At 42.7% G+C, this 18,896-nt stretch overlaps 2 protein-coding genes across 5 annotated transcripts; both read right to left on the bottom strand.

The window, feature by feature from the left end:
• Positions 1-22: 22 nt before the first annotated feature.
• On the bottom strand, positions 23-5,304 carry pank2 (pantothenate kinase 2). Of its 2 annotated transcripts, none has more exons than XM_076974802.1 (7): positions 4,958-5,304; positions 3,722-4,074; positions 3,352-3,605; positions 3,014-3,190; positions 2,516-2,639; positions 1,485-1,610; positions 23-1,370 (listed from the first exon to the last, which is right to left on the bottom strand). In XM_076974802.1, exons 1-7 carry the CDS (start codon positions 5,169-5,171, stop codon positions 1,320-1,322), a joined length of 1,299 nt encoding a protein of 432 aa, XP_076830917.1. In that variant the 5' UTR covers positions 5,172-5,304; the 3' UTR covers positions 23-1,319. The 2 variants fall into 2 exon arrangements, with proteins under 2 accessions (XP_076830917.1, XP_076830918.1); XM_076974803.1 differs by lacking the exon at positions 4,958-5,304 and adding an exon at positions 4,692-4,931.
• A 785-nt stretch (positions 5,305-6,089) lies between these two features.
• On the bottom strand, positions 6,090-13,300 carry mavs (mitochondrial antiviral signaling protein). Of its 3 annotated transcripts, none has more exons than XM_076974710.1 (6): positions 13,120-13,300; positions 9,857-9,918; positions 9,632-9,761; positions 9,293-9,473; positions 8,513-9,156; positions 6,090-8,396 (listed from the first exon to the last, which is right to left on the bottom strand). In XM_076974710.1, exons 3-6 carry the CDS (start codon positions 9,752-9,754, stop codon positions 7,437-7,439), a joined length of 1,908 nt encoding a protein of 635 aa, XP_076830825.1. In that variant the 5' UTR covers positions 9,755-9,761; positions 9,857-9,918; positions 13,120-13,300; the 3' UTR covers positions 6,090-7,436. The 3 variants fall into 3 exon arrangements, with proteins under 3 accessions (XP_076830825.1, XP_076830824.1, XP_076830826.1); XM_076974709.1 differs by having other exon boundaries at positions 9,632-9,764; positions 13,120-13,299; XM_076974711.1 differs by lacking the exon at positions 13,120-13,300 and adding an exon at positions 10,022-13,080 and having other exon boundaries at positions 9,632-9,764.
• Positions 13,301-18,896: the final 5,596 nt, after the last annotated feature.

Here is an 18,896-nt window from a genome sequence, read left to right as displayed (position 1 = left end):
ATGACTCTTGTGCATAGTTTATTTGTGCAACATTTTATTACAAAATATGTTCAGAAATAAAAAAGTAAAAAACAATATATATATATCCACTGTAACAGAAAGAAGCCGCCCATATATATCATAAAGATGTACAGGGCTTTTACCCGACAGATTAAAATGCGTTTACTTAGGCACTTTTGATAGTAATTACTACCTAATAATCATTGGTATGCAACTAAACTGAATTATTTTATCTCATCCAGCATAAAATTAAACAATGTAACATTTTAAAAGATTTGAGAATAAACACTGCCAACAGGCGGGCTAGCACTGAGGTCAAAGTGGAAAGGTGATCCGAACAGACATTCAATCCCTGTATATTCGATTATTTGGATAGTGTGCTGATAGAACAGCCTTAGGCTGTTAAAGGCAGTTGTGAGCAAAATAAATTGTTCAAGCTTTTCATCTGCTAAATCCAAGTGATCACACACACACACAGAAAAAAAACACGAAATATGCTCCACTAAGAGCTCGGGACATGCTTCAAATGATAGACTCTGGTAATAAATGTCAACATAGTTCCATCTACATGTGTTCCCTATAATGTGCCTGCTGTGTATGATAACTGTGTAATATGCCCTGTCCAAGCAAAATAAATATAGAGCAGTGTGAACAGTATCTGAAATTCTGATATTAAAAAGCATGTGTAAATAGTTGTGTCAACATTACCAGTAATTTACAAAGTTCTTAAACCCATCATTTACATTATGACAAAACAGTAACAAATGAAATAAATCTTAAGTGAAAGTTCCACATGAAATGCCATTTGACGCTATAAAACAAAGTCAAAACAGTCTGGTTTGGTGCACCAGAAATCTAGATCTTATGCTCATATCTTATAACTGTGTAATGTAAATCACACTGACAGACGATTACTGGGCAGCCAGTGTTCCTTTGAAAACTTGCCATATTGTGCCATTACTGTATGTAACTTCATACATTGTGATTTACAGCTTCAACAATAATTCACAAAAATTTAATGTTTTGATTAATGCCATTAGATAATGCTTATGGCTTAAAAAAATCTAAAGGCAGTCAAATATTTTTTTTTTACCTATACGATGCAGGTAGATGGCCATACATGTCTAGACTTGCCAACAAAGGCTATACGGTAAATCTGATTTTTACTTAAAAACCAAGTGAAGCTAGAATAACGGATGACGAGGGTAGAGATTACATGCCATTGTTGGATTAGACATGTGTGGTGCCTAATCCCTAACCCTAATCTCCAGAGATACTGGCAGTCATGACCTAAGCCATTAAAGGACGATCCCCGATGATCAGGATGAGTTCATCAGTTCCAGCAGTGCTCCAACAGCACCAAAATAACCCTGAAAGAAACACACAGAAAAGTCACTCGCACGTTTGAGGTCTATAATCTTTGCTAATAGGTTTATGCCTGCATGTAAACAACAAACAAGCGCAGACAGACGCACATTCCTTACCTCATGTCTGAGAAACAGGGCTTTAAGCTGTCCTTTACTCCAGTAGTCCAAAGCATATGCCAGCAACTTCATGGACAGCGTGTTTATCCGCAAGAAGTTCCCAACAAACACCACTCTCTCAATGTTCTAGATATGAAACACGCATATTAAAAACGCTCTTTCTGAACATAGTTCCATTAATAATAAAGACCATGCATGACATAGGTAGGACCCCAGAATTTTACTGTTTTTTTCTGTTGTTGTAGATGAGTCAAATGGTGGCATTTCTGGGGGATTTTTAAAATAAAAGTAACTAGCATGCACGTGTTTTTGGCATGCACGTGTTCACTTTTTGATTTTTGATGTGGATTTAAATATAATAAATAGTAATGATGACTAGTAATGAAGTTTCAGTGGTGGTGACGACGACAGGTGACGACGACAGGTGACGACGACAATTGCGACGACATCTCACTCAAGCGAACCGAAACACTCAAACGCCTAACGTTAGTTAGTCTGACTAACTTAATATACTACTAATCAACTGCATCAATTGTGTTAAATATTGAAATTACATCTGGTGACTTGACTAGGACTTGAAGTTTAATAAGACTTGGGACTTGACTCGAGACTTGCTTGTATTGACTTGGGACTTGACTCGAGACTTGATTGTGAAGACTCGAGACTTACTTGTTACTTGCAACTTAGTGACTTGTTCACATGTCTGGTGAGAATGAAATTGCCTAATTTTTGAGTTAATGAAATCAAGCAATTCTCTCATGCATTTCAGTACATATAGAACAAAGAGTCATCAAAGCTATCCAGGAGTGGTCATCTACATGAAGCAGCGCAGATCCAGGTTCGGCATGACAGAACTGTTGGTCCACGGTCTCAGATGCTTAGTCCCTGGTTGCTCATAGCCCTGTACAATGCTGCTTGATTCAGATTTGACAAGGCAGCACCGTATAGAGGCTGAGAAACGAGGGCAAGGCCACATGAGGTGCACAGGGAGAAGAGGTAGCGGTGTGGTGGTGTGGCGGCGTGGTCCGTACCTCGTTCAGCGCACACATGCGTGTGATGGAGCCGATGTTGTTTGTGATGGTGATGAGAGTAGCTCTAGCCAAGTCCTCCTTTGAGACAGAATCTCTCTTCTCTTTGCACATCATGTTCCCAAAACTGGAAGCACACACACACATTCACAGTATCCACACAATGCATGTAAAGAACACTTCTAACATATGAACACATGGGCTACACTGCAATATAAAACTTAAATCACTGACCACCCAAGGTTGTTTCATTGATATTAAATCTGCTTGATAGTTTGAATGAACCTCTATGTCTATTTTGTCCAAGATGCATTTTAGTCATCCAGAAACTAACCAGTCAGCTTCATCCTTAAGTGATGTGATCTTGCACTAAATGTAGGAAACTGCACGCTACACAGCCTAAACCATAGCTTTGTAACAAACGTTTTAAGGCCACATACAAGGAAATGTTCACTGACATGGGTCGTACACTTGTGTTTTCACGAGCATCTATGTGCATACCTGGAGGCGACAGCCCATCCTGGCAAACCAAACCTCTCGTAGTCGCCCCCATAGATATCACGCACCAGTTTATCCACACGTGTGCTTTCCCCACGCGCGGCCATTTCCAGTGCTTCTTCAAAGGTAGCGCAGCCGGTCAGCAAGCAACAGAGTCCCAGGAAGGTGCCACCACCCAAGCTACAAAGACACCAACCAATCAACACGCTGCTTTGACAGCTTTTGCTCAGTGTACACGCCTTACAACCTGTAGCTTTAATCTCACTCGTGGATCAATCCAGCATGTTCTCATTATAATTCGATTAACTGAACCGTGACCACTTCTGCATGCCACGACTGACCTGGTGCCGGTGACACGTTTGTAGTCGTCTTTGGAGTAGACGGCCAGTATACTGACCCCTGAGCCGATGTTAACCAGTAACAGAGGGTAAGGGTTCTCCAAGTTAAAGTCTTTCTGTTGGCAGTGCTCTGTATCTGTGGGGTTCTCGTAGTAGTAGCACTCAGAAGGCCCACTTGAGACCACCGAGTCAATATAAAGGACGCCCTTAATCAGACAGTCCAACTCGTCCAGCTTCAGGAGCTGCAGGTCTGCCATCTTGGGAAGAGAAAGCAGGGCAAGGTGCCGTTAAAGCAAACCGCACCGGAACGCAAACCTTACAGCTACAATCTGCACATGAAAGGCAGTCATTTGGCCCCCCCGCGTTCACACACCGTGCGGAAGTCGGCCTCGAACTTGTACGCGCCGCCCCCAGTGGCACACAGTGTGTTGTGGAGGCTGGAGAAGCGCTTGTCGCGGCCCATCTGCAGGAATACCGGGAGCTCCTGTGTGGGGAAGCGGATGAAGTGCATGCTGCCCCTGCGGCCCCACAACGTGAGGCCAGGTAGCTCCAGGTGCACGTCCCTGATGCCCGTTTTGCCATAGGCCGTGTGCGAGGTGAGGTAACGGCGGATACTCTTCAGACTTTCAACCTCCTCCTGCTCCTCCTCTGCTGTGATATCTTTTGGTTCAAAGTACACCAGCTTCACCAGCGTGCCACCAATATCCATGCCAAACCACGGGAAAGCTGTGGGGCCAACAGCAAAGGTACATTCACCGAGAATCGTTCATGTGGTGTACAGCAAGCACGAGGTCCAACTATTACATCTTTAAATTCCTCTTACATTCCTTTCAAGTAGGCCATCAAGGATTGATACCAACCACCATTACAAACGAAAATCTGGAGTCAAATCCCACCTGCCCACCTTCTTTATTTTAGCACCATAATCTAAAAACGCCAGATTACCAGATGTATAATTTTAATGAAGCTGGCTTTCCTAATTTGTCAGCCAACACGAGTAATTGGGAGACCACGTTAGAGAACGTGAAGTCTGTTTCTTGTGTCCTACTCTGGAACCACAGCAGGTCAATGACGGTCCTCCATCACCGTGAGTGCAAACATGACCACGTCTGAAAAGTGTTTCATTAGCTGCCCACAGAGTCACTGGCTTGGCAATGAACCCAAAAAACAACCCCTCACTAGACTGCGGTAGAAATCTATTATTTAACCTCGCTAGGATTTCCATTCTCCTTTTCTGACTGTTTAATCAAACCTACAAAGCAAGACATATCTGTTTTTATTATTATAACTAGCGAGGACACTGATCCACCCCATGAACATTCATGTTTGTTGGCGTTAATTACCTTAAATTTTAATTACCAGGTGCGCTAACGCTAGAGCACCTGGATTACAGATCCAACAATCCAACTAGTCATTTTACTAAAGGACAAATATCACACAAATCGTATTATAAAAAAAATCTAAACAAAAAAATACGTAACCTAACAGTTTTAGTGCTTTATAAAACGAGGTGTCAAATGATCGACTAGCGATATTCCCGCGTCGTAAAAGGCGAGATGTCGCGGCCCCTTCCCCGGGCGGCTCGCTCCGTTAGCACGGGAACACCTACGCGGCCTGCTTCTCTTCAGCGAGTCCAGCCTGCGTCTCGCCGAGGTCGAGTTCGAACCCCGCCGCTCTCTGTGGCCTGCTCCCCCGGGCGGGGCGTCCTCCGAGTCCGCTGTAGCAACCATGCTACATGGCGCATCGACCCGGGATGCGGTCGCATCCTCGTCTTCGGTTTCCGGACAGCCCTCGCCGTCACAGAGGCAGCCGTTCGGCTCCATTGCGGATGTCTGCGACGCTTTTTTAAATGTTTATAGAGGTTTTATGATGACAGTCGGTGTACCAGCTAAATAAACCCGAACACATTTTACCTGAGCGCTGATCATAATCACCAACTAAGCGCGTCACTAGATATATTTACAAAGAGAGCATCGCAATCCTGATTTGCTATCCGAGCTGTCCGTCATGCCAAATTCGATCGCCTGGACCAATTAGCTTCCTCGACATTTAGTTCCCAAATCCAGTTGTTCAACAACAAAGGGGGAGCAGTTTCTCGCGGAACAAATGCAACTGTAATGTTCATGTACCTTCAATATAGCCCCTGAAGGGACATTTTTTGGAGGGGGGGTTATTATATATGGTGTATATCAATTTGTGTGTATGTATTCGTTTTGGAGCGATTTTGGACGCATGTGCTCTGTCAAGAGCGAGATTTATTAAGGGCAAATCCATAGACAGAATCGCAACGGTCCAGGGTCATATCACAAGGCCAGTCGGACACAAAAACAAAACCGACACGCAGAGAATTCGAAGACCAAATAAACACAAATAAATAAATGACCAGAAATAGAAATAAGTATAGGGCTGGGGAGCACACGAAATAAAACTATACCACACACGGATACCACCAACGTTAAGGCCGTGTGGTAAAACACACAAAGACGAGCGAAGACTAACTGAAAACACGGTACGAATGCCCAGGTTAACAAGTGGAACAAACTAGGAACACGTGAAACCAATGATGACGGGCGGAGTAACCGAAAGGCGTGACAACCTAAATGTAAACAAATGCACATGGGACACGAAAACAAGGACGTGAGTGACAGTAGGGGGCGGGGCCAGCCGTGACAGTAGGTATATACCCATAAACAGTGTCAGTGATTACTGTTTATTATTTTAAACACGAAACAGACACACTATAATGTTCAAAATACCAATTTATTTCATTTAAACGTTTTCCAGTGCTTCGAAACAAGTACCCAGATACATATCAAACAGCCTATTGGCAAGGATAGAACATAAACCCAAGAATGACTTTACCTAAAGAAAGAGTTTAGTCTCCCATTTTAAAGTGCTCATGAGTACACAAGAGATGATCAGATAGTGGCAATTATACGATGTAAAAAGAAATATAAAACAATTGGAAAGTCTTTCAAACAACACAGAGCATCTCCCATGCACATTTAAAACAAACCTGGTTTTGTCCTTTTCTTTACACACTGTAAACTGTACTGACCAAACATATAGAGTGATGATTATTAATATCACCTCCCCAATGACACAGGTAAGACATTGCCATCAAACAGTTGTGTGTTTCCACACAACCACAGTGTGTAAGTGTGCATTCAATAGTGCTAGTCAATGGTTTATAAAACAATCATTCCACATCTTCATCATTAATTACAATTTTTTGTTCATTAATGTTTGTGGTGTACATTTGAGTATATCACACATTATTGGTTAATAATTATCCCAGTATCTGCATTTGCAAAAGTGATCTGTTATATTGCAGAAGGCTGCAAAATGCAAATTAGCACTCTAAGAAACAATACTTTCTAGTGCACATTGTGGGCATCATGGCCAATCACAGGTATTACAGATGACAACAAAATTTAACCATAACAAATTTAACCATATGTTTTCATTTTCAATTTGGTGCAATAGAGTGCAGTGCAGTTTTTGCAGTGAAAACACAAATATATGTGCTCACCAAATGATCTGTTACATTGTCATTAAAGCCACGCTGTTGACCAAACCCATGAAGAAAGGTTATACATCATGAGACGTACCCCACAAAATCAGTGCAAGCATAATATTTAAAGAACCCAGGAACCCCACTCACACAGGATGTTCCAGTGGATAAGACTGCAGAGGTGGAGTAAATCCCTCCATGCAGTAGTGCAGTTTTGAGAAAAGTCCAATCTCCTCAGTGAAATTCAGATATGTGCCAAAAAGCTGCAGGATATTTTAACCCCATGCTTCTACTATACGATATCTTCATGCCCCAGTCAAGGGAGTTCTTCAGATGTTCAAAAGGAGCGTTTCATCTAATTCAGGAGACCCTAATTCAGGAGCATCATCACGTGATGTTAACTGGATTGTTGTCAGAAAATGAATGACCCATCACAAAAATTGATCACAGGTAATATAAGAATCAAGACTGTTATGCGTATAAGTTTTTTAATGTTAAGATACTTCGGTGATCTCTTAAGGCACCAGTGCTGGTTTACAGTTCAGCTAATGGAACATGGGTTGGGGTTCTCATGCTAGTATTTGGGCTTGAGCCTCCAGGCAAAAAAGACAGCAGTCACACCAATGACTGCAGCAGCGGCTGCAATAAGCCGCGGGTCAGTCTGAAGTTGGGCCAGCAAACCCCATCTGGCCTCTTCTCTCAGCTCTGACTGAGGACTATTGATCCCCGCTGACTCATTTAGTTCTGAACTGCCCTGGTTGTTTACAGTGGGCTGATGTTCAAAGATGAAAGGTGGAATGACACTCTCATTGTATTGGGTATTGTGGTTTGGACTTACTGACATGTCATTTGTGTCAATTACATTAGCTTTTATACTTGGAGAACAAGCATCAAGATTTGGGATAGAGGGATTCTCAGATAAATGACCAGAAATGACCAGGGTTCCAGGCTGCAAACTCGGGCTAAAAGACTCATAATGATCCTCCACTGGCTGATTAGAAGAAGGATCTACTAATAATCCATTTTCTAGGCGGGTGGATACTTCATGAGTAGAGTCTGAAACTGAGTGTCCATGAGCTCCAGGATTAGAGACAGGATCTGAGTCTGTTGGCATGTCAGGCACCACTTCAGGGAAACTTTTCTCAACAGGAATGTTATCTGTATGTTGCACTGGTGAAGAGTCTGTGGTCTTTGCACTAGCGCTGCTGATCATCAGATCTGCAGAAGAGGTTGAACAGGGCACCTGAAAATGTTCCTCAGCCAATGGGAAGCTGGACACAGGCGTTGGTTCCATTGTTGGGACTTCTATCTCTGTGGTGGCATGACTGATCTCCAAATCATCTGAGGTGATGGACACTGGCTCCTCTACTAACAGAGCACCTGGCTTGCTTAAGTACTCATCTGCTACATCGGTGTGGTCCAACTGGCCACCAATGGGACCATCGGACGCTGAAGATGGGACCCGTTCTGTTCCGAGCGATGTTGGCTGTGTTTGGCAGTTGTTTGGTACAGTGGTGTGTAACCTATCCACCAGCTAGCACAGAAAATAGACAAAATGCTACAAATGCAGAATATAGAATATTGATTTACCAGTAATGAATCCATATAAAAATGAACCTTCTTCAGGTTATGAGTATGTAATGACATTACCTGATTTGCGGTTGAGCTGCCACTGCCTTTGGCCGGAGGGTGGCTGTCTTGGATGGGGTGTTTTAATAGGTTGGGGCTCCCTGTGGTTACCAATGGCTCTTTACTCCTCTCAGGTGCAACAGAAGACTGCAAAGTGGTGGAGGGTGTGTTGGATAGAGACGAAGGAGTGGTTAATAGCTCAGCAGGAAGGCAAGGGGCAGAATCTGAGGGTGGTCCAGAGAGGGTGCCTAAAGCAGATGTTCCAGGATTCACCGAGACCTCATTTTGCCCCAGAGAGTGAACATCCTCATGAGCTAAGACAGGAGAAGGGGCCCTTTGCTGGGGATCTGAGACTAGCACTACAGAGTGGAGGGGTGTGTTAAGAGGAAAGGGTATAGCCTGGGCTGTGGGAATCGTGTCAGGGACAGACCCATTATGGGCTCCTTGAACAGGCAGGCCCTCCGGAGTCAGCAAAGGAGAGGCGGAGCGAGGTACACTATGGATTGTTGCTGTGGTTACTGTTGTTGAGACTGCCATGGGAACTGAAGCTACGGAAGCTGAGGTGGAGGGGGCAGGAGCAGATGGAGACATGGGGGGGAGAGGTGGAGGTGGGGTAGCTGTTGCCACACCAACACGAGCAGCTGCAACAGAGGCAGGAGCCTGGTCTGAAGATAAAAAAACATACACACATATATATAGCAACATGGCTAACAACATAGCTTAAACACACCATTGTCTTCTGCAGTAGAATAAGGCAAGAATTCATCATATTCTAAGTAGGTGGAGAGGTGAACATCTTACGGTTGATCCCCCTCATTTCGTCATAAGCATTATTGATTGCATCTGCCAGATCCCAGTGTTCACAAGCGCGCAGTGCACAGATGAACTCCTCGGGCCAGTTCTGTCTCCTGCGTAGATAGTCCAGCAGCATCACCATGGCGTTGTAGTTTCCCGCCATATCCCTCTTAGCTTCTATCTCTTCCTGCATGGACAGGTAGGGCATTGTTCAACACTGTTGCACACTATTACAACCTTTATACAACAGTTTTATACATACAACTTTTTACCAGGAAGACTCCCCTAGGTTAGCTGCACCCCAAATGTCTCTAGTGCACTGTAGTGTTGGAATGGGACTATTACCTTGTCAGTAAACGTGAGGCATGTCAAGTGAGGCATGATTTCTCTGACTCTGACGACCGAGGCCAAGCGCGCCATCATTTTCACGATGACCTCTCGATACAGCCTGTCGCTGACATATGACATCTTCACACTGCTGGACGGGGACACAGGTGTGGTCAGTGCACTGGTGCAGGCCGAATGATATTCTCACTCAATTGTGTTTTTGCAATGAGTGAATATTAGTACCTGCTTGAACTTGTCAGGCTTCTTCAATACAAACTTTTTGATAAGATTTTACTCTTTCACTCCTGAGATAAAAAAAAAACAAAGGGCAGAAAAAATTAACAATAAATCTGAATACAAAAAGACGACCGTCACAGATTCGGGCAGTCGTGGTCTGGTGGTAGGGACCTGGTCTTGTGACTGGAGGGTCGTGGGTTCGATTCCCAGTCCTGAGGCCATGACTGAGGTGCCCTTGAGCAAGGTACCTAACCCCAACTGCTCCCCGGGTGCTGGGCTTGGCCTGCCCACCGCTCTGGGCACGTGTGAGCCACAGCCCCCTAGTAATCACTAGTGTGTGTGTGTGTGTGTTCTAACTGCACAGATGGGTAAAAAACGGAGGACAAATTTTGATTGCGGTGAAAAATCACAATTGACAAAATATGCACATTTACATTAACAGATTCACATCGAGCGCAATGGAACAGGCAGGATGGTGGAGTGGAAAGTTCAGTACACAAAACAAACACGCAGCACAGGACTGAAAAACAACACACTGATGAGACAAGATGGGCAAAATGGAACACAACTGACCCGGTCTGCCAATGTCAATACTGCTCACAGGAAACTACTGCAATATAATGGAGGATGGGTTCCCTTTTGAGTCTTGGTTCTCCCGAGGTTTCTTCCTAATCCCCACCCTCTAGGGAGTTTTTCCTCGCCACTGTCGCCTTTGGCTTGCTCATTAGGGTTCTGGACCCATAGTATTGTTAACCTTGTAAAACCTGCAAAGCGCTTTGTGACAACATGTGTTGTGAAAAGCGCTATACAAATAAACTTTGATTTGATATCAACTACTATGTTGTACCTATATTAACTACTGCGTTGGACCTATATATTAGCTACTGCGTCATTCATATATAAACTGTCATTCCTATACTAACCAGTATCGTTCCTATACTAAATACTGTGTTGTTCCTATACTAACCACTGGGTCATTCCTATATTAGCCTTACTGTGTCATTCCTATAACTGTGTCATTCCTATATTAACTACTGTGTCATTCCTATATTAACTACAGTGATGTTCCTATATTAACTACAGTGTTGTTCCTATATTAACTACTGTGTAATTCCTATATTAACTACTGTGTTGTTCCTATATTAACTACAGTGTTGTTCCTGTATTAACTACAGTGTTGTTCCTATATTAACTAATGTGTTGTTCCTATATTAACTACTGTGTCATTCCTATATTAACTACAGTGTTGTTCCTATATTAACTACTGTGTTGTTCCTATATTAACTACAGTGATGTTCCTATATTAACTACAGTGTTGTTCCTATATTAACTACTGTGTTGTTCCTATATTAACTACTGTGTCATTCCTATATTAACTGTGTTGTTCCTATATTAACTACAGTGTTGTTCCTATATTAACTACTGTGTAATTCCTATATTAACTACTGTGTTGTTCCTATATTAACTACAGTGTTGTTCCTATATTAACTACAGTGTTGTTCCTATATTAACTACTGTGTAATTCCTATATTAACTACTGTGTTGTTCCTATATTAACTACTGTGTCATTCCTATATTAACTGTGTTGTTCCTATATTAACTACAGTGTTGTTCCTATATTAACTACAGTGATGTTCCTATATTAACTACTGTGTTGTTCCTATATTAACTACAGTGTTGTTCCTATATTAACTATTGTGTAATTCCTATATTAACTACTGTGTTGTTCCTATATTAACTACTGTGTAATTCCTATATTAACTACTGTGTTGTTCCTATATTAACTACAGTGTTGTTCCTATATTAACTACTGTGTCATTCCTATATTAACTACAGTGTTGTTCCTATATTAACTACTGTGTTGGTCCTATATTAACTACAGTGTCATTCCTATATTAACTGTGTTGTTTGCTCTGGTATGTCTGCTTCCTCAACATCAGTCCTGCTAGGGGAATCACCCACTAGATAGTGAAAGTGAAGATTGGTGGGTGTCTTGGAAAATCCTGTGAAACTATGAAACAACATTATAACCATAAAAAAAACCTAGACCATAAAATCCATGTGATGACTGCACAATGATCCTCACCCTATCTTCTCAAAACTGAAACTATGAGGAAAAAATATGGCTTCCTTCAAGATTTAAAATCCTTGCTAAATAACCTAGTCACCTTCACCACATGACCAAATCCCGTAATTACTCTGTAAATTCATTTGCATTAAGAACACTTAATAAAATGGTGAAAGCCTGTAACCATTGCAAATACCTAATGAATATATGTATTGAGTACACAGCCAATAAAATGTATTTTCAAGTACATTAAGAGAACAGTGAACAACCTTGAAAGTGAGCAATAACCTTAGTATATTTAAGTTTTTGTGCATCTAGCCATGACCTGAACTGTAGGATTGTGGACATTACCCAGCTGGTAACCAATTAATGAATCCTGATATTATCGAGTGCAAAGAACTACCATAAACAGTAAAGTGCACAAGCAACTCCTCAATGAGGACTCAATGTTATAGCCCACTATGTTTGCCATAGCATGTGTTTTCCAACAGATTTTCACCTGAAAAAAAAACTGACAATTAAATTGAAAATGAAACCTGGTTACGTCAGCGCAAATAGTAAATGAGTTATTTCAATACTGACACAAGGCAGCAGTGACGGGAACCGAAACGACTGTATGTCCGCACAGCAAAGTGAGCAAACTACTAGGTCCAAACTTTGACCGTTCACAGATCTTAATTCTCAAACGGTTATAAGAAACGTCTCGGTTCAATGTCAAGACAGACTACGTGTGTTTTCTGGAAACAAGGACACGGCCTCCATGTCCTCCAAACGTAGCACAGGTCACTACCAGGTCTCTTCACTACTGTAACACACAACAAAGACTAAGTATATACGTGGACACAAGCTGATCTTCGTATAAAATTACGCGACAGAAACTTTAAAGGTTGTACACAGAAGAACCCGCCTAGCCTAAAAGTCCCGAGGATGTCTAAAGCAGGACAAACCTGCATTTGGACACATAGAAACAAACATGTGTAACACAATTACAAAATCTGCGCGTATTTACTTCAACTCTCTCCTGTGTGTGGAAGAGAGCTGTTGTTTGTCACGGTTCAACTAAATGCTCGGACAGGAAGAGAAAATGCTGATGGTGTTTGCGACAAGACCAACACGACAGACGTAACGACCAAATATTATATATAGATGCTAATAATATGTATAGCGGATGTGTCGTAAAGAAAGTCAGTCTTTAATGTACCTTCAAATCGAAAGTCAGCCAAGGAACTCGCCAAGTCACTTTCGCGAGGCTGCCTTCACTGCCGTCTTTAAAACCCTCCCACGCTTATCGTCACGTTTCTCCCCGGATCATTTTCGTTCAAGGTCAGGATAATGGGCCATGCACGTAACACTAAAACAGTAGTACACTGGACGCATGTTGGTGTTTTACATGAAAATAGTTTAAAAGCATATATTTACCCGTCAAATATCTACCTACTCAGAGATCAGTTTCACTTTATATATATAACAATTATTATGATGTGTTACGTCACTCCGTATAAACGTGTCATAACGTCTTGACATTGTGACGTTGACATCTGCAACTATGTATTCGGATGACGTATGCACTTCTGGATTGCTGTTTTGTTTCAGCCAAATTAATCTAGCCAAATATATGCATGGGCAGTGTTTAAAAAGAAACCAAATTAACTGGGAAATAAAATTATATCCCATGAATTGTTGCCACTGTGAAGAAATACTAACATTGTTGTTGTAACCGACAGCTGAGAAGATGCTAAGCTATTTCCTGCAATCCATTAGAGCTAAAGTTTTGCGCAATGTAAATGGCAGACGTGTTTGTTCTTGTTTTGACCAGTAGATGTCACTGTCGAACTATACAGGGTATAGGGGTGGGAAAAGATGGGGGAAGATGACTTGACTACATTTCTCACTGACCGCGGTGACCGGAGTTACTTTAGTGACAAATATGGAAAAAAAAACTGAATAAACTTCCTGTACTCCACCTTCTTCCTCATTCACTATCAAACTAACAACTGCTTAGGATAGATGATTTCAATATAAAGTTAATTATTTCAATCATATAATGATGATCTTGCCTTTATATTATTTCAAATACAAATGTTACTTTCAAAAACAGAAGTGTTTTCTAACACATCACACTTAACAAACATTTATACACTGAACAAGCATGTATACCATTTTAGAAACACAACAAAATGAAACAGAGTTTTCAAAATTTTCAATTCACAAATACAAGCTCTTCTACATATGGTTTAAACAAGACATTGTACACTGTTCCACTTGTGAATCTTATTAAATTGTACATGATTTGTTCAAAAATGTTGAAAAAGAAATATTTTGCATGTATTTGGAATAGCCTCCTACATACTTCATGCATAGTGATTGAGGCCCAAATGACTTTGTTGAATTTTTCCAATATGTGAAAGATTTACATTTACAGCATTTGGCAGACGCCCTTATCCGGAGCGACTTACATTTTTATCTCATTTTGTTTATACAAGTGAGCAATTGAGGGTTAAGGGCCTTGCTCAGGGGCACCTCAGTCATGGCCTCAGGTCTGGGAATCAAACCCACAACCCTCCGGTCACAAGACCAGTTCCCAACTACCAGGCCACAACTGCCCATGATGCCAGTAGGATGTAATTTTATTACTCTGGCCAAATATTCCAGTACACAACCAAGGCTACATTGTGTCATACAACAGTTGTGGAAAATATTTCACAAGTGGGCAGAACATTCACATATTCATGTGATATCGTATAGTATTGGTTTGCATTTGTCACATACTGGATACCTCATACTACTACAGGGACCAGTGTGCAGTACACAGTATGTAGTAGGCTATTTTAAACATGGATATTGCCGTTGTCTTGTAAGATCAGATGGCACCATGGGATGACTGAGGGATACCATCCAGAGCATGAAACAAAGTGACTCGACTAGAGAAGAAGCAGTGACCAGTTATCATGAAACATGAACACAGAAATGAGTTGTACAAACAGCTAATAACAACTAACAGGAGCTCAGTGCAAACACGGGCTAAGAGGAAATCAAATACAAATATACACATTCATGCATAGAATAACCAACAGCCAGCCAAGGGAAAACAGCCTAAATGGAACATAAACCAGAACTAGACAAGACACAGCTGAAACCAAGCACTCACAACGCTCTTGAACTGAGCTTGACCACTGTCAGAATGAAAGAAAGCAGGGTGTTGTCTAGTTAATGCTGCTTACAGGCCAGAGGGACCATAAATGCAGTTGTAGAGGGTGAGGAATTCTATGCACCAAGCAGATGCAGTCATCATTCTCTGCTGGTCGAACACTGCTGGTGTGTGTTTGTACAATACATATTCTCAGTCCCCCACATGCAGTGCAGGGTGGTGTATTAAATTATTTGGCAAGAAATCATGTGTTCTGTGAAATTCCTGCCAAGTTACATAATTACGGCTTCCTGTTAATTGATTTAATGGGCATTAATAGTATCAAAAAGCATCAACAACCACTCAGTAACAACAACCATGTGGTTTGAGTAACTACAAGGAACTCTTATTCCACCATCTGAACCAGGACAGAGAACAGTCTTATGCTTGTCTTCCATGAGATTTGAAGCGTGGTGTTTCAAGCTGAGCCAATCGAGGTTCAAAGTACTCGAGATATGGGTTGGGATTTAAGCACTGTCGTCATGTATAGAGGGGCTGGCCCATTTCTGGCTTTATAGGCAAATATCCGGGTTTTAAATCTGATGCTGGCATCTGCTGGAAGCCACTGATGGGAATGTAGCATGGACTGATGTGTGAACTTCGGAGGATTGAAGACTTGCTGCTGTGTTCTAGATGTCTGATGCAGAGGAAGACCAGCAAGTCGTGAGTTGCAATAATCTAGCTAGGAGATGCCAAGAGACTGTACAAACACCTGGGCAGAGTCCTTCACATCTTATTAAAGAGTAAAGAAGTAATGAATCTGCAAAATCAGGTCAAATTTGAACTAGCTGTGTTACGTCCCGGTCTAGGCTAGAGGGGTATAACAGCAACGAAGACGAACTCAGGGAAAATATGCGGAAGTAAATGGGGGTGGTATTCATATATGTGCATTTATTTTACATAGTAGGCATAGTGGAGGGTAATATCTCAGGAACCGACAGTGCTCAAAATAATAAACAACAATCCAACAAAAATACAAAACTACAAATAAAAGAGCGTCGAATTCCCTACTCACCCAAACCACATCCAAACCAAATATTATGTACAATAATTACAAAACGTGACTTTGTACAGCTATATACAATATTCGGCAACCAGAACCAAATGGGGCAAAAACCAGAATCAATATCGGAAAACCAGATCAAATCGGTACACAGACACAAATCGGTCAAAGACACAAAACACCAACAGTATCGCACAATGCTTGCTCTCTACTCTCCCCCACCGCATCCCTGCCGGCTCTACGCGGTCTTTATCCGGCTGATGGCACGCGTCACGTCTTGTCCACCAATCACCTTGGAGTCCGGAGATAAAGGCGTGGCGAAGGAGTTAGGGACGAGAGGGTGCGGCGGCATCTCGAGGACGACAGCGGAGCAGGAGAAAACAACAACAACAACAATAACAACAACACAAGGCACGCAGGGCCGTAACACCCCCCCCCCATAAAAAAAAACATTTACATTACAACAGTTACTGAAGCGAACGAGACAAACAATCCGCGACTATGTTTTCGGAACCTTTTTTGTACTCAATATGCAGATTAAAGGACTGGCATAAGAGGGACCAACGCATGAGACGCCGGTTGGTGTTTGACATCTGATTTAAGAATACCAATGGATTATGGTCAGTGTAAACGGTAACGGGGAATGTGGAGGAGGTGACATAGATCTCGAAATGTTGTAAGGCTAGCAACAGGGCAAGAGTCTCCTTCTCGATCGTGCTGTAGTGTTTCTGATGTTTATTGGCAGAGTAGTACGCAACTGGATGATCTAACCCAGTCCTATCTTCCTGGACCAACACCGCACCACACCCAGTATCACTTGCGTCTATCTCCACCTTAAACGGCCGGGAAAAATCGGGAGCTGCAAGAACGGGGGAGGAACACAATAAGGCTTTTGCGGTCTCGAACGAGGACTGACAGTCTGACGACCACACAAACCCTACACATTTACGCAGGAGGTTGGTAAGGGGGAGCACGACATCCGAAAAATTTCGGCAAAAACTGCGGTAATATCCCACCATACCCAAAAATCTTCTAAGTTCCCATTTTGTCGTGGGTGTAGGAAACTCCTTAATGGACTGAATTTTGGAATCGACAGGGCGGACGATTCCTTGTCCTACTCGTTTCCCTAGGTACGTTATGGTAGCGTGGGCAAACTCACATTTATCAAGATTCAGAGTCAAGTGCGCTCTCTGAAAACGACGAAATACAGATTCCACAATGGATAAATGTTCCTCCCAAGTATTCGAATATATCACAACGTCATCCAGGTAAGCATCACAACCATCTATATTTGCGAGTACGATACTCATCAGGCGCTGGAAAGTGGCAGGTGCATTCCGTAACCCGAAAGCCATTACTGTGTATTGTAAGAAGGCATCAGGAGTGGCGAATGCAGAGATTTCCGCAGCCTGAGCGGTGAGAGGTACCTGCCAATACCCTTTTAATAAATCTAACTTCGTGACGAATGTCGCTTGACCCACCCGGTCAACACAGTCGTCGATTCTCGGAAGAGGAAAAGCATCCGGCTTGGTCAACGCATTGACTTTTCTGTAATCGGTGCAGAAACGAAAAGTGCCGTCTGGCTTGGGCACCAGCACACACGGTGAGCACCACGGACTAGAACTAGGGATCGCCAAGGAATTTGTTAAAAGATAATCGGTTTCCTTTTTCATGATAGCACGCTTTGCGGGATTAACGCGATAGGCGTTTTGTTTCACGGGCGACAATCCCCGACATCAATATCATGCTCCAAAACGTTGGTTTGTGAGGGGGTATCTGCAAAGATCTCAGGGAATTTACCTATCAACTGTAAGAGATCATTCCTAGCGCGGTCCGACAAATTACCTAATGTTACAGGTAGCTTCTTAAGAGATTCTGAGTTTAACAGGCGAGCGGTGGGAAGACAGGTACTGCCGGTAGTCAGACCATCCATCTCAGGGGAATAGTCAGAAGGGGGAACCAGGGAGCTAGCCACCAATACAGGAGCGGAGGCAGGACCCTCCTTAACCGTGGCTGCTTCACGAGACGTGTAAGCCTTGAGCATGTTAACATGACATACGCGAGTTTTCTTCCTTCGATCAGGAGTACGGATCACGTAGTCAGTCTCACTTAAACGTGACACAACCTCGTAAGGCCCCGCAAACTTAGCACAAAGAGCCGAACCAGACAATGGTAGTAACACCAAAACCATATCACCGATACAGAACGATCGTGACACCGTTTTCCTATCGTACCGGGTTTTCATACGGTCCTGAGCGGCTTCCAGGTTTGTGCGCGCCATGGCACAGACAGTGTGTAGACGCTCTCGGAAGGCACTAACAAACTCCTATAGAGTACCTGGTGTTGACGACCGTACCGGGTGCAGCATTTTGTCCTGCAAGACCTTTAATGATCCTCTCAACGTATGTCCGAAAATGAGTTCGGCAGGGCTGAAACCAAGAGACTCCTGAGGTGTAGTACGCGCCGCGAATAAAAGAAACGGGAGACCCTCATCCCAATCTTTTTGTTGCGACAGACAGTATGTTTTTATCATAGACTTCAGTGTCTGATGAAATCGTTCCAGAGCTCCCTGTGACTCTGGATGATAGGCACTTGACGTAATGTGGTGGATGTGTAGACGCTGCATAGCTGTACGGAACTGTTTAGACGTGAAATTCGAGCCTTGGTCTGACTGGATAACTTTGGGCAGACCAAACGTCGTAAAAAACTTAATGAGAGCCTTAACTACAGCAGTAGTTCTAAGAGAACGAAGGGGGACAGCTTCCGGATATCGCGTGGCTGCACACAT

The sequence above is a fragment of the Brachyhypopomus gauderio genome, chromosome 15 (assembly GCF_052324685.1).
Source record: "Brachyhypopomus gauderio isolate BG-103 chromosome 15, BGAUD_0.2, whole genome shotgun sequence".
Lineage (NCBI taxonomy): Eukaryota > Metazoa > Chordata > Actinopteri > Gymnotiformes > Hypopomidae > Brachyhypopomus > Brachyhypopomus gauderio.
Note: the sequence above shows the minus strand (reverse complement) of the source record. Positions and strands in the feature narration are given on the sequence as shown.